A 14,798-nucleotide genomic window follows, 5' to 3' on the forward strand; every position below is an offset into this window, starting at 1 on the left:
TAAAGTTAACTCCACGCCCACGTGGATAATGGGGGTATGACGTGGATAGTGGGTATATGATCCATTATGTATTAGCACAGCTCCAGTTACGTAAGTTACATAGTTTACGTAGCCAGCATAGTGGTGTATTGGTATTCTCAATACACCACTACGCAAACTACGTAATGGGGGCCCTGCTAATACATAAGTACCCTTGATACATCTGAGCCTTAGGGTTAGGGTTTTGGTACAGCAGGTAGAGTTACATTTGGGGGAGTTATATTGTTTCTGTGCAGGGTAAATACTGGCTGCATTATTTTTACACTGTTATTTAGATTTCTGTTTCAACACACCCCACCCAAATCTAACTCTCTCTGCACATGTTAGAGTGCAGCATAATTTCTCCATTTTAAGAACAAAATTTGTCCTGCGATCATGATCTTGAATTAGTCCTACGATCATAGCCTGAATTAGGCCCTTTTCTTTCTTGGGCATATTATGCTATTCATTTTTATATAAGATAAGGAGATATTTCTGTTGTATTACAGAACAAATATTATAAGAGATTTTGGGAGAGATTTCCCATTTTGTTAAAGTGGCAATCAATTACATAGCAAAATGAACCTGGTTTTTTTCCAGTGTAAATGATTGCCGCTTTAAAAAAATTGGGAAAACTCTCCCAAAATCTGTCACATCCTATTACATTTGGACCTTTATGTTTGTTGTACATATAGTAAAGGGTTTACAGCATGTGAACAAGTGGGACATAAATGTCAGTTATGCTGGATACAGCTATGTCGCCCGTTTCATAGAACAAATGATATACAGTATCTGTAGTGCATGGGTGGGCGTATACCGGCGATACATTGTGCTGTGTATGGGCATTTTGAGGACTGTACACTTGCTGTAGGGACCACTGGTGACTGACATCACAACTGTGCAGGCACACTTATATGCGGGGAGCGCTGTTGTGACGGGGTGTGAACGAGGTGTGCAGTTGAGCTTTGTTACACAAATGGATCCTTTAATATACTGGACGCTAATAAAACATTTAAAAAAAGGAAATCTGGGGGTGCTAAAAATGATTTAGTATGCAGGATTATGTACAAGGGTATATATAAAGGCCCCCATACATCAGAACGACATTAGTCTCGAACGCACAATCTCGACGGGTCATGTGTTCACTTATAGCCACCTCCCAGTTATAGCCCCTCATTTTGCTGCCCCATTTCTGATACCATCTGTCCCAATCACAACAACCCCCTGTGTGTGAATTGCATGCACTGTAGGGGTTTTCACAGAGTTTGCATAAGCGCAAATGCAAAAAAATCATTCAACTACATGAACAACGGTATTATGTGCGGCTCAGAGTCAGGCCCCTGATGTAGAAAGCAGGTATATAGGGGGAAATTTACTAAAGGAAATTTGTAAAAAAATAGGTGTATTTGTATCCAGAAATACACTTATTTTTGACATTTACTATCCCGAAAATACGGCACTTTGTATTCGTATTGATGTGCTATCAATACGAATATGAATTGCCGTATTTTCAGGATAGTAAATGTCAAAAATAAAGGCCCCCATACACTAGCCGATTTTGGTCCGATTTCGGCCAGATCAGTCGGATCTGGCCTAAATCGGACCAAAATCGGCTAGTTTTGATGTCCCCTCAGATCCGATGCGCGGTCCCGTGCGCATCGGATCTGCGTCGGGTGGTTGGACCTGCTGCACGTCCGACCACCCGACTTGGGACCTAGTGGGGCGTTGCGGCGGTGGAGGGAGCAGGGGGGGCTGGGGACGCTGCGAGGGACACAGGCGGCATAGAGCCGGGCGGGGGGAGCCGGGAGCTGTCAGCACTGAATTAAAAAAAAAAAGCCCATACAATGAATGGGCGGCCTGTGATTGGCTGAGCGCTCTCTCAGCCAGTCAGCAATTGGCTGAGAGAGCGCTCAGCCAATCACAGGCTTCCCATTCATTGTATACAGTAGGCTTTTTTTTCTAGCACTGACAGCTCCCGGCTCCCTCTGCCCGGCTCTATGCCGCCTGTGTCCCCCGCAGCGTCTGTGTCCCCCGCTGCGTCTGTGTCCCCGCAGCGTCCCCAGCCCCCTTGCTCCCACCAGCAGCCCCCCCCCCCCCCTGCTCCCCGGGTTTTTTACATGTGATAAATCGAGACGATTTATCACATGTAAAAAATGGCACATCAAGTGCCAATCTAATCAAGCTCCCCCGGGGAGCAGCCGGGGAAGCTCAGGGGGAAGTCGGGGGCGACTTGTCCTAAGGACGTCGCCCTAGTGTATGGGGGCCTTAAGTGTATTTCTGGATACAAATACACCTATTTTTTACAAATTTCCTTTAGTAAATTTCCCCCATAAAGTGAGGTATTGCAGGTGGGTCAGAGCCTTGGAAGATTAAGATTACCCCGTGCACGCCATTATTCCCAGGTTATCAATTGCTGTGTGTACAGTTGTAGTGTTAATTGTCTACTGCATTGTACCATCTTGTTGTTTGCCCTCTGTACGACGCTGCAGATCACAAATGGCAACATATAAATAAACATTACTACTACTACTACTAATAATAATAACACTTCGTACCTTTTAATGAGCTTTATTGATTTGAAGGCCTCATCCATGTCTCCTACAGTGAGGTAGAAGCTAAAGTTAAGTAAAGCATCCCGTGTCGCCTTTTCACAATCCTCCAGTCCAATAAAGTCCCTCAGGGGCTTCTTTGCTACCATACTGGGCAGCTGCGGTGTGTTCGCTTCCTCTGTTGCGGGCTTCTCCTCATCCTCACCTGGCTGTGGATGTTCAAAGTAGTTAGTTGTTTCCTTCAGAACTACAGCACTGCCTATATACAGCCGCCATTAAGCATTACTAGAAACGTTAAGGGGCCTACAAACGTAGAGATGGTGACGTGTTCTGAGGAATGCTAGATCGCTTCAGCATGATCCCTCAGCACACAGCGATATGTCAGCGGCCAGTGTTCTCCGGTGAGAGTACTGGCCATGACCGAATAATATCCAGTGAGCTGGATATTAATTGTTGGACAATAGCGGTGCGCGGCACCACGCATCGCTATCACCCCAACACACGGAGTGATGTAGGGACACTTTCTAAGTGATCGTTTAGAAAATGCCTGTATATCGCTACTCATGTAGGCCCCATTAATCATCGGATTATGTATGCATCTACAGCTGCCACATTTCCTGCCTAATGTACGTAACTGAAAGATTATTATATAAACCAGGAGAATACAGAGGCCATATTTGTGGAGTCCTAGCATCTGTGACGCCTGAACTTTGGTCCTTGCACCCCAACACTTTAAAGCTTGTTATGTCTTCATTGATAAAGAATCTGCCATAGAGCTACTCCGCCAAATGCCACTTCTACAAGTACTCTAAAATTTGCCCTGTGCCATATGGTACCAACTATCATTACTTCCCTTTTGTGTGTGTTCAAACAGGTACTGCGACGCAGGATGGCAGTGATGGACACTCTGCTACCATTTGGTTTGCGCAGAGGGGGGCGGTGATGGCCTAGGTTGGTGAAAACAGGGGCATCGCCCCTGTTTAGGGGGAGGGAAGAGGCCAGGGATGTCTGTAGGTTGACTGAAATTTCATGGCCTCTGTGATGGACTTCATAGCTTTGGCTGTTGCTCCATGTATATAATTCAGTTGGAGCAATCTGCACGTCTCATTATGCACGTAGGGTCACTCCCTCTCTGCAAGGCACAACTCCTGCGCATGCTCTCTGTACTGTACTGTACTGTGCAGTTATCTAACTCTTATGTACACAACACAAATGTCACTGTGGGTGTGGGTGGGGAGAAAAGCAGCTGTATAAAGAGTAGTACCAGCCTGGTCAATGTTAGGCAGAATTGTCATGTGGGAATTAGAGCCCTCCTAGGGAAAAACATCACTGGGAATTTCCCACATTGGGCGGTATCCTACTAATCCCAATCGCTGATCGCAGGTAATAGGCTCACCGGGAGCCAGCTAAGAAGTTCTAATAAGCCGGTGCGTGCAACTGTTTATCTGGATTTTGTTACGCCTGCCTCAGGCAGGTGAAGCACAAACCCGAAATCAGCACCATTTTCCACTGAACCAGTGTGTTTTTAGGGGAACTTGTTCTTTTTAATTCAGCAATCATAACTGGATAGCAGGATAAAAAAAACATCGTGAAAAACTGCCGAACTGCTAATGGGATACCGACCTTTTTTTTTCTGGTCTGCAAATTGCTGCCTACTGTAAATTAGGCTTTGTGGTCATTATATTGTGTTTTTTATTATATAAAGTTCTGTATGTACTATAGATTATATAGGAAAATCTGTAAAAATAAACAAGTGCATGGTTTTAGTGATAAATATTAAGCAATAACAATTATCACACTAGATTTCGGTCTGAAAGCTTAAAAAACAAACAAACAAAAAAAAAAACAGCCAAAATGATACAAAAAAACCCACTATGGATTGGTGACATTTATATACTTACAACAGGCTGATAAATACAGCCCCTCCTGAATAGCAACTGAAGGCAAATGGCAAAAAAAAAAGATAAAGAAAATAAATACATCATGCAAAGCCAAGCAAATGAAAACATAGCATAAAGGATAATGACATTTACAGGCACAAATGGGAACAGAAAGCACGCCTTCTAGCCCCGTCATTTTGGGCTATACCGGAGCTCACTCACCTTCTTAGTGAAATAATAGTGCGGGACCTCGATGCCGAGAAGTGACTGGAAAGGAGCAGGTTTTGGATAGCTTTCTTGCAGTAAGAGACCGTATTCCGGGGTGCAGAAGAATGACATGACCAGCACATCATCCTGTAAGTATAAGAAAACCTGCCTCAGTGCCCACATCCAGTCCAACCTCACAGAAATCTACTCATAGGCATGTATTCAATGCGGCTGGCGAGGGGGTTTTTATGGCGAGGATGGCTTGTTTTCTGCGAGGATCGAAATCAAGCCATCCTCGCAGTTTAACCCCCTAGTCGGCCGAACGTCCTATTCTATGTTCCGGGAGAATCCTCGCTGCCCTGTCTTCTTCCTGGGGGCCCGGGAAGCTAGGAAGTCGGTGACCTTCGAATGATTTCTCCTGCAGCTGAGAGGGAATGTGTCTTCCATACACATTGATGGTGGGGTGCGAGGCGGATTTATTGCAGGGCAGGCTCTATGGCACTATGGTAAGCTATGTTCTTCTGGCACCTTGTCATTTTTATCATTGTTGTTTAGATTTAATGACATTATATTAACCAATTAAAACTTAATCAAAGTGCAAACCATTGGCCAAACTCAGTGTAGTCAGCCATTTTGTGGAGTGAACCAGTATGCATGAGAACTATACCCCGTGATCATTACGCACAGACTCCTCAGTTCTTAATGACTGGACAGACAGACTATTCCTCCCACAAAATGGCTTTTTCCTCAGTGAGCAGAGGACCTTATTCTGGTCCTTTCGTTACGGCCGTTCGTTCGCACCGGGACCGATGTTGTGTCTCTGTGCAAGCGCATTTCTGCACACGCAGTCGGATTGCTGGCTGCATGCACCCAGGACATCAGGCGGAGGGTGGAGAGGGGCATGGGGTGGTCCCATTTTCATATGTGAACGCCCAGTGTTTCATGGGCGTTCCCATGCTAATGAGGCCATGACATCACCAGATGTCAGCTGCCCGCCCACTTCCTTCTGAACGTGAACGCATATGTAAGGGTAAGAGAACCCTAACATATGCGTGCACGTTCCACATTATTCGATGGTTGCTGACCATCGAATGATGTGGGTGTTGCCCTGCACGCTGCAAATAGATGTTTATGTAATACATCCATTCGCAGCCATTGCCAAGGAACGTGCCTTGCGAATGGTGGGCCGGTGTACCACCAAGGCGGGGTAAGGTTGACTCGCAATGATGCGAATACGCATCCGAGTGAATCAACCAGAATAGCCCCAGAGGGTACTGAATATATATAGTGGTACAACAAATAGTTACTAAGGCGTAGATTTACAGAAGTGTTGGTTTATAGCTGTGGACATGTGGCCCATGGCAACCAGAAGGTGCTAGATAAATGATACGTAGAATAACAGTGTATTATCACTCGTACCGTACCTTTCCATCATTCACCTCCATGGGCGGGTTGTGTTTCGGTGATGGGAGCACTGACTGTGGGACGGCCAGCAGAGCCTCGCATGCTAGTAGCCTTGGTTCACTTTGGTCCCAGAAGTGGCTGATGGGAATGCGATCCAGAAGTTTTGTGTTCTCTGGGAGGTTTCTGTAGACAGAAGACTAAGGAGATAAACCTACTAACTACTATACACCATTATCATTTACATTTCCTGGAAGCACCTGGTACTTTCAATTCTAGGAAAGCTTTCCACATATAGGAACAAGGAACCGAGGTGTTGCAGCCTTCAACATGGACAGCTGCAATACGTATCAAATGCCTATTTCCCCATAGAAAAGGAGAGCAGGGCCTTCTTACCTCACCGTCTATCTATTATAGCTAGTCTCCATTTAGTTCAGCGTTACCAAATGTAAAGCAACAGAATATAACACACCGGACTGGGATACGACAGGAAGGGGGCCTTGCAGTGACAGCTGGGAAATAAAATGAAGGCCTAATTTATTCCATGCTTGTTAGCCATCACCCGCACCGATGCAATGTGGGGGGGGGGGGGGTAAAGTTTTAAAGTGACTGCCAGATGGTAGTGCCAATGCATCTTACTGATGGACCCAATACTTTATAGAATAGAATAGAATCAACTTTATTGGCCATGTGTGCTTGCGCACACTAGGCATTTTTTGTGGATTACAGTGCAGCATCAAGCAGGCATGAAAAGGGGGGGAGGGAGACATTACATATATTACATAAAGACATTACAAGCATTTAATTTCTAGCTACGACTATGGTGGTCAGGTCGCCAAGTAGGGACACGTTGTTTGGCTGTTGATATTGGGATTGCATTCGCTTTGATTGGATTCTTCAGGTGATGGACGGCTAACGGAAAGAAGCTTCTTGCGGATCTGGACGTTTTGACGGGGATGGACCTGAACCGTCTTCTGGATGGTAGGATATCGAACAGGTTGTGACCAGGATGCAGCTTGTCGTTTGCGATCTTCTCATCACCTTTCCTTACCCTGGATGAGAACAGATCCCTTATTGGGGGGAGGTCGGTCTCTATGATCCTTTCCGCAGTCTTCACTACCCTCTGCAGTTTTTGTTTGTCATTCTCGCTTGCGCCACCGTACCAGATGGTGATCGAGGAACATAAGACAGACTCCACGATGGCGGTGTAGAATACGCACAGCAGCTCCTGTGGGATGTTGAATTTCCTGAGTTGCCTCAGGAAGAACAGGCGCTGTTGGGTCTTTTTGATGTTTGTGGTTATGTTTAATCCCCATCTTAGGTCACTGGACATGGTTGTCCCTAGGAATTTAAAGGAATCAACCCGTGACACCACTGCGTTGGCTATTGTTAGCGGGACTAGTGCATTTGTTTTTTTCCTGTAGTCGACCACCATCTCTACTGTTTTGGTGGGGTTTAGATCGAGGTTGTTGCTGCTGCACCACTGTGTCAGCTTCTCCACTGCATGCCTGTACGCGGTCTCATCACCATCCTTGATTAGGCCGATGATAGTGGTGTCATCTGTGAATTTGATGATTTTCACTGACTGCTACAGCGCCATCTAGGTATCGTAAAGCCAAAGCTTCCTTCCCACGCCACAAGCATTAGATCCTACATGCCAGTTTTATAACCTTCATGATGGTGTGATAGGTCACTTCAGCAAAACCTCAACTCACAAGGTCCCTGTCCGTCCAGTGATTGAACAGCAGCAGTACTTGTGAAATAAAGTGCTACCTTTACTACATAAACACTATGTCATTTCCATGGCAGTGGCTCCAGTTGTTTACTACTATCTTTACCCCTTTACTCCTTATGCATGAAAACAGTCATCTAAGGGTGGGACCCAACTCATCTGCTGCATAGTGGAGATGGGCCGCTACCTAGTAAGGCGGTGGGTAACTACCTGAAGCCCACCACCACTACCAAAGTTTCTTACGTGTCCAAGTTGGATGGAGAATCTCCTTGCTCTGCTTCTCCATTCCTGAAGTCGAAAAAGGATACTGTATCTAGTTCAACGTCATAGAAGTACATCTTGGAGCTGAGGTTACCGTCAGCCTGGGGAAAAGATTAAATGGTAAATACAAGGATTGCACTAGTCATAAATACACGGTTTCTAATTTTTATTCCAATAGGACCCTATTCAAGGCCAGAGAAAAATAATTATGTAGGAATTTAGAAGACTAACAAAGAGGCAAGAGAGGATTTTTGGGTAATGTGTATTTTAATGAAAATAATAAACATTATTTTGTGTGGTGTTAGATATGTTTGTGCAAGAACACGTTCCGGTGCACCCATTATGCAAGATCATGCATGCCTTTGTAGTTATGCAACTAAAGCCACTCAATTTATTACACCCATACAACTAATAAACCTATCGTATTCATGACGATTCGCTATTAAGTGTTGAATATCAAACTGCAGCGTTTTACTAATTTGGTCAAGTGATTTGAAAGCTTTATTTAATTACTGTATATATGTATTTAAATGACTGCTGAGCAGCGCCACCTTGTGATACATTGTAATATCTCACTTTATGGTGAGAAAGGTCTACCACGTAATGGAAGAATGATCAGGTTGCAGCACAAAAACAGTATATTTTTAGGTTCATTTAAAAATGATCTGTAAAAATACAGAATTAAAGTAAATAGGGAGATTTTTTTTTTTATATGAGTGCAGAAAATACATTTCAGTGGTCAATGGTCTCTTATTTAATCTGCATTTTTGATGTAGGTTACAAGTGATGAATGAATTTGAATACACTATGGTAAAATGGTATTAAGAATGTAACGTAAGGGATCATGTAAGCCAGATGCGACACCATGAAAGGTATCAGAAAGTGTGGACAGACTAATTACTGCCACACCCCAGCTGGAAAAACTGTACTCTGTACTGTACTCTGTACTGTACTCTGGGAATGCCAAATCATATACCATGTTAGAGGATATAGGTATACATTCTTAGTTCTTCTAAGAACTTGGGGGGTGATTCAGCTTTGATCAGACGGGTGCATTTTTGCGCATGTCTAGATCCCGCTAGTGAATGGCTTCGGCGTGTTTTTACACTCATCGAGCCGTTCGCTCCAGATGGCGCGGGCAGGGGCAGACACCGGGCCGGAGCAGGGGAACGCCCAGTGTTTTATGGGCGTTCCCCTGGGAACCCATGGGGGGCGATGCCTGCTTGGGGCGGATGGCTGATGTCAGCGCCTACCCCCTTTTCAGTGCTGGTGTGGGGTGGGGGTTCAGCGTTGAGGTGCTCGCTAGGCAGCGAATGTACGCTGTCTAGTGAGCCAACCTGAATTAGGCCCGTGAGGTGTTAGATGTGAGAATAACAGATCCTGGGGTAGAGATTTTGATTCCACTCACACAAGGCCACGGGTTATCTTAGTCCTTATAATGCCACAGTGCAGTACATTATCTTAGTATTCCCCAGCATTCAGGAACCATATCAATTAAAGCTAAAATCTCACCTATGGCAAAAACAAGTCATGGTCGATCCTGCAGCACATTTGATATTGAAATGCAAAGCATTCCAGATATTGGACCTGAAATCAAATGGCGCTAGCCCATTGTAGCCTTTGGGCTACAAACCATACTGCCGTTTAGTGTTCCCACCCCAGAAGTGGCGGATGTGCATCGCTGTCTGGCTGACTGCGCATGTGCAGCTCCACTGGCAGCTGGCAGAGCACATCGCAGCACATCCTTGTATCTATGTCAGCTCAGCAATACATGCCACCAATGGGATCGCATTGCAGGGTGGTAGGATCCATGGTACTTATAGGTTAGTTGGGCGCCTGTTACGGAGTTTGCGTAGTGGTGTATTGAGAATACCAATACACCACTATGCTGGCTACGTAAACTACGTAACTTACGCAAATGACGTAAGTTACGCAAATTACGTAACTGGAGCCCTGCTAACACAAAAAGGGTCATATGGCCACTATCCACGTCCTAACCCCAGTGTCCACGTGGGCGTGGAGTTAATTTTATAAAGTTTGGCGAGCACAGAGAGCCACCGAGCCCGAAGCGTGGCAAGCGCATCGAGCCCCGCGAGGGGCTGAAGATACGCGTCCGCTCGCCACACTTTATAAAATTGACTCCACGCCCACGTGGACACTGGGGTTAGGATGTGGATAGTGGCCATGTGTGTGTGTAGTGTGTGTGTAGTGTGTGTGTGTGTGTGGTGTGCATGATATACTTACCATCCCCGCGTCTACGGCACTCGGCTCCCTGCAGTTCCGGCCGCCATGACAGGCCTGCATCTACGCTATTAGTGTAGTGCCGCTGGGGGAGCTGGGAAACCATGTGATGCTCCCCCAGCGGTGACTACGCTAATTCGCCGCCATTGTTCCCCGCCACATAGACGCTTCGCCCCCGCTGATTCCCTGCCGCCCGCCGACAATGTAAGTGCACCCCCCAGTCTCACCCCGTCTTCCCGGCCGCCCCCCGCCCGCCACACACTCCCCCCCTGGATGGCCAAGATTAGCCGGCCGCCCGGCAATGGCTACGCTGATAACGTAGCCACAGCTACGTTGTCAGCGTAGCGTAGCCGGGCGCCCGGCTAACATATAAGTACCGGATCCATAATAAATGGGCCCCATAGCATTTATCCCTCTTTAAAGCTGCACTTTTCACTTCCTCCACCTATCGCACACACCTGTACCTCTCACTCCCTCCATTTGCTCCTACCCCTCTCCTACTTAAATCTTCCATCTCTAACTACTGTACTTCTATCCTTCTATGAGCCTTCCACCTCTTCTCCTCCTTCCACCTGGAACACCTGTTCCTCTCACTCGCTCCACCCACCTGGAACCCCTTTCTCCCTCCTTCCACCTCCCATCTCTCATTCCTGTACGTTATACTCTCTCCTTCCCTCCTTCTCTCACCCAATAAACCTCTCAATGCCTTCTTTCATTCCTCTCTCCTGTATCCTACACTCTCTCTTTGGGTAAGGAACATTGGATAGACATGAACTAGGTCAACAAGCATTAGGTCGACACCACTAGGTCGACATGCATGAAGGTTGACATGACTGAAGAACGACATGGGTTAGGTCGACACAAGGATTAGGTCGACAGTCAAAAGATAAACGTGGGGTTTTCACTTTTATTTGTCCCGAATGTCGACACAGTCGACATGGGTACTGAAACATAGCACCACGTCCGCTCGCCATGCTTCAGGCACGGTGCCTCACTACGCTCACCAGACTATTTTATTCTCCTGCCACGCCCTAGTGGACGGCGGGGCATGAAATACTGCCTGCCAGCACGTCAGCTCAAAAAAAAGGTGAAAAATCCCATGTCGAAATTTTGACTGTCGACCTAATGACCCTGTTGATCTAACCCATTTCGAACTAATGCTTGTAGACCTAGTGACCATATCCCCTCTTTCCCTCCCTATTGCCCATTGCACCTTGGCTTTTACTACCTCCTTTTAGCTCTCAGAACTTCACCTTACAATACAATACAAGTGTGCCTGTTAGAAGATGTTAGAAAATAACCGCCTGGGCTGTACATAGTCACAGGCCATCATTACCTGCACATTCAGTACAGCACTGTACTGCACAGTCTGATACAGGCAGCAGGATGTAGCCAGCGGCTTCTGCTGGCTTATAAGATGTGTGTAGGTGCTCTGCACTTGTCCTTCATCCTCATGAACTCTGGAGCTCGGTGAGGGGAGAGGGGGCAGCCCGGGGGACAAGAAACAACGGAGGGGGCAGTGCAGGAGCTCACCTGTTAGGCTGCAGCTGCAGAGATGGCAGGGGACTGGTCGGTAGCAGGAGTGGAAGATGGGGCCGCTCATGCCGCCAGCTACACAGCAGCTCCCCCTCCTCGCTCCGGGGTTCACTATCAGCTCCTCCATGCACCACCCTCGCCGGAGACACAGACAGAGCCACCAGCACCAGGATTACCAATACGGCTCCTGATTGGCTGGCGGCTAGTGCATTCGTAATGCACTACTGCTGTCCATGTCTCTGGCAGCGCACGCGGTACTATTTGCAATGCTGCCATCCTGGCCACAATTTGAGCCGGGCCCAGGACTCCAGTAACCCTAGTCTTCCCCTGATGGTTGCCCGGCCCATGATACCTTTCTCCTTACACTGGATATCTGGGTGATAGGTCTACTTTAATATGTGACTTGTTTAACACATAATTAGTGCATAGATTATTAATAATACACATTTCATATAAACACATTTTCTTATGCGTTGCATAAGACTGAGTGCACTGTGAAACAAAAATATTATCAAAGGTTTTAATGCAGCCCATACACTAGTGAGATATAGCATAAATCATGTGATTTCAATAAATCGCAGCTACAAAACGCATGGATTGCACGCCAATCGCATGTGTCACCCAACGCGATGCATGGGCACCTTGGTCGAATCTCACATCTCAAGATATTATGTGCTGCAGATAAAATTTATTGCATCATATGTGCAATCGCATGTAGTTTTTAAACACATGCAATTTATTGCAATGCAATGTGCAATCTGTCAGTTTATATACCCCCAGATAGCCCAGCCCTCATTCCATCACCTGATTTCAGGTTGCAAGGGGAATGCGATTTATATCATGTTGCCAAGAAAAAGCACCCGAAATGCGATTTATCGCACGGGGAGCTTCAACGGAAATCACAGCAGGATATCGCATCGCATACCATCGCACAAGCTTATGGGCACCATAAGTAGTAAAAACAAAATTGACATTAGCAATTGAGAGTGCAATTCTGGTCTTACCCTGTTGGCAAGGATGCTGCATTTACTGCCGTTGGCATTACACCGGATGGACACAATGCCGCACAGTCCTGGAACCAGCTCAGAGAGATTTTTACAGTTGCTATGGGCTTTGGCCTCCCTTTAAAGTAAACAGAAATACAACACAGTCACACAGTAGCAAGTCACAGCACAATGACACTGTAGCATGTCATAATCAGAGTATTACAGTATAATATAACATGTACAATCACAAACCAGAATGGTGTATCACTCATTAGGTCCCCATAGTAGTATGATTGGATGCCTGTAGTCTCCTGCTGTTACCTGCCAGCAGTATTCCTGTGTCCCCTGGCCTGGGATACCAGCTCAGGCAGCTCCCTGTGCTACAGATTCTCCCCGCTGACAGCACTGCAATGCCCTCCAGAAGTCCAGACCTCTCATTGGCCCTTCTCTGCAGATGGTACTCCCAGTTATTTATGGCCGCAGCCTCTGCCCTCAGCTTATCCCAAATCTAGGTAAATGGATTTCTAATTGTTTCTGACTATATAGCCGCTAATACAGTGTTCCTATCTGCATTATTAAGGGTAGCTGGAAAGGATTTGTCTTCCCAATGACTTACCTTCTAGAGAGGTCAAAGAGTTTGAAGTGAGCGGCATCAGTGGCTACCACCAGGAAGCTCCCACATATGTCTAGTGCACATGGGTTCCCTTCTGGCCCAGAGAATGGGAGCAACTGCTTCACTGTGCCCTGTAATATAAGTGGGACAGGCATTGTTATACTACAGGTTGTCATCTGAAGCAGTACAATGTAATAAATCAATAAAGAGATAGAAATCACTAGGTTGTAGAGCTTCGTGAAGAAAAACAAAATGGTAAAACTGTTTTTGTATACATAAAATGCCTTACTCTGTACCCACAGACAGACACAGAATCTCATTCAGGATATTGGTACTTTAAATGTCTGTACCCTTCCCTCCTCTGGGTTCCAATATATAGATGGGCAGTGTCTAGCTAGACTGGCAATAGGACCCATAGTGGTTGGCATGCAATACAGATGGAGTCATGCCCATCTGTACAGCTCTCGGCGTGCCGCGGATGAGGCGGGTGTGCGCCTGAGATGCTCGTGCTCCGCATTCACCCAAATCTAACTCTCTCCGCAAATGTTACATTTGCCCCACCTGCTAGGCAGCATGGTTTTGCCCATTTTGAATTAGGCCCAATATCTCCCGTACCCCTTGATTAGGCTTTTCATTTATAAGTAAGGGTCTGACCTGTGTTTGAGACCTGAGAGGGGTATAACAAACAAATAACTTACCACATAACATGGTAAAAGCTAAGAAAATGTGTACAGCACTGCGCCCTAGAGTATCAGAATTTTTTTTTACAGCACCCCTAGGCCAAAAGTTTTTTTGCAGAACCAGCCTGGACCAAAAATAGGGGATTTACAATAGGGGAGGTATTGGTGGAGATCTCCTGATAATTGGGCATGTTCTATCAGAGTTTGGCTTCTGAAATGGTGCATACCCCAGATACATTATCAAACATGTCCGGCTATTGTAATAGTAGGCAGTGGTGTAATAGTAGGCAGTGGTGTAATAGTAGGCAGTGGTGTAATAGTAGGCAGTGATGAAAGTGGGAAAGACCCTGTGTGACATAACGGTATAAATAAATCCAGCCATAAGCAGATGAAACAAACTTTATACATAGACTTACCTGCAAAGTGCGGATCTGGACCCTACCGGGCTCCACAGTGTAAAGGTTCTCCTCGTGTACTGCCAGCACAGGAGACTCACATGCAAAGGAACCTAAAGACATAATCAAGCAGGGCAGGTGCTGTGAACTTACAGCATTCAGCACTGTTCTCTTGACGTAACAGATATACTCCGACAGTTTAGTGTAACCTCAGCCCTCAACAAATATTACGATGTTGTCAAGTTAAAATCTAAAACAAAATCATTGCATTGGGTGCTGCCACTAATCAATACAATCAG

The 14,798-nt window shown here is 46.1% G+C and overlaps 1 protein-coding gene across 6 annotated transcripts in view; it reads right to left on the reverse strand.

Annotated features, from left to right (window-relative positions):
- The window catches only part of IFT140 (intraflagellar transport 140), a 138,457-nt gene that overhangs the window by 42,384 nt on the left and 81,275 nt on the right, over positions 1-14,798 (reverse strand). For 5 of the 6 annotated variants that reach the window (XM_083153001.1, XM_083153002.1, XM_083152998.1 and 2 more), the window contains exons 12-19: positions 14,521-14,612; positions 13,428-13,555; positions 12,830-12,947; positions 8,031-8,149; positions 6,079-6,241; positions 4,670-4,801; positions 4,469-4,504; positions 2,574-2,776 (exon numbers count right to left, since the gene is read on the reverse strand). In XM_083153001.1, the coding sequence (XP_083009127.1) occupies positions 2,574-2,776; positions 4,469-4,504; positions 4,670-4,801; positions 6,079-6,241; positions 8,031-8,149; positions 12,830-12,947; positions 13,428-13,555; positions 14,521-14,612 (991 nt within the window). The remainder of the gene's footprint in view (positions 1-2,573; positions 2,777-4,468; positions 4,505-4,669; positions 4,802-6,078; positions 6,242-8,030; positions 8,150-12,829; positions 12,948-13,427; positions 13,556-14,520; positions 14,613-14,798) is intronic. The other variant, XM_083152999.1, reaches the window with a different exon arrangement.

This window comes from Crinia signifera, chromosome 7 (assembly GCF_055691185.1).
Source record: "Crinia signifera chromosome 7, ASM5569118v1, whole genome shotgun sequence".
In the NCBI taxonomy this organism is placed as follows: Eukaryota; Metazoa; Chordata; class Amphibia; order Anura; family Myobatrachidae; genus Crinia; species Crinia signifera.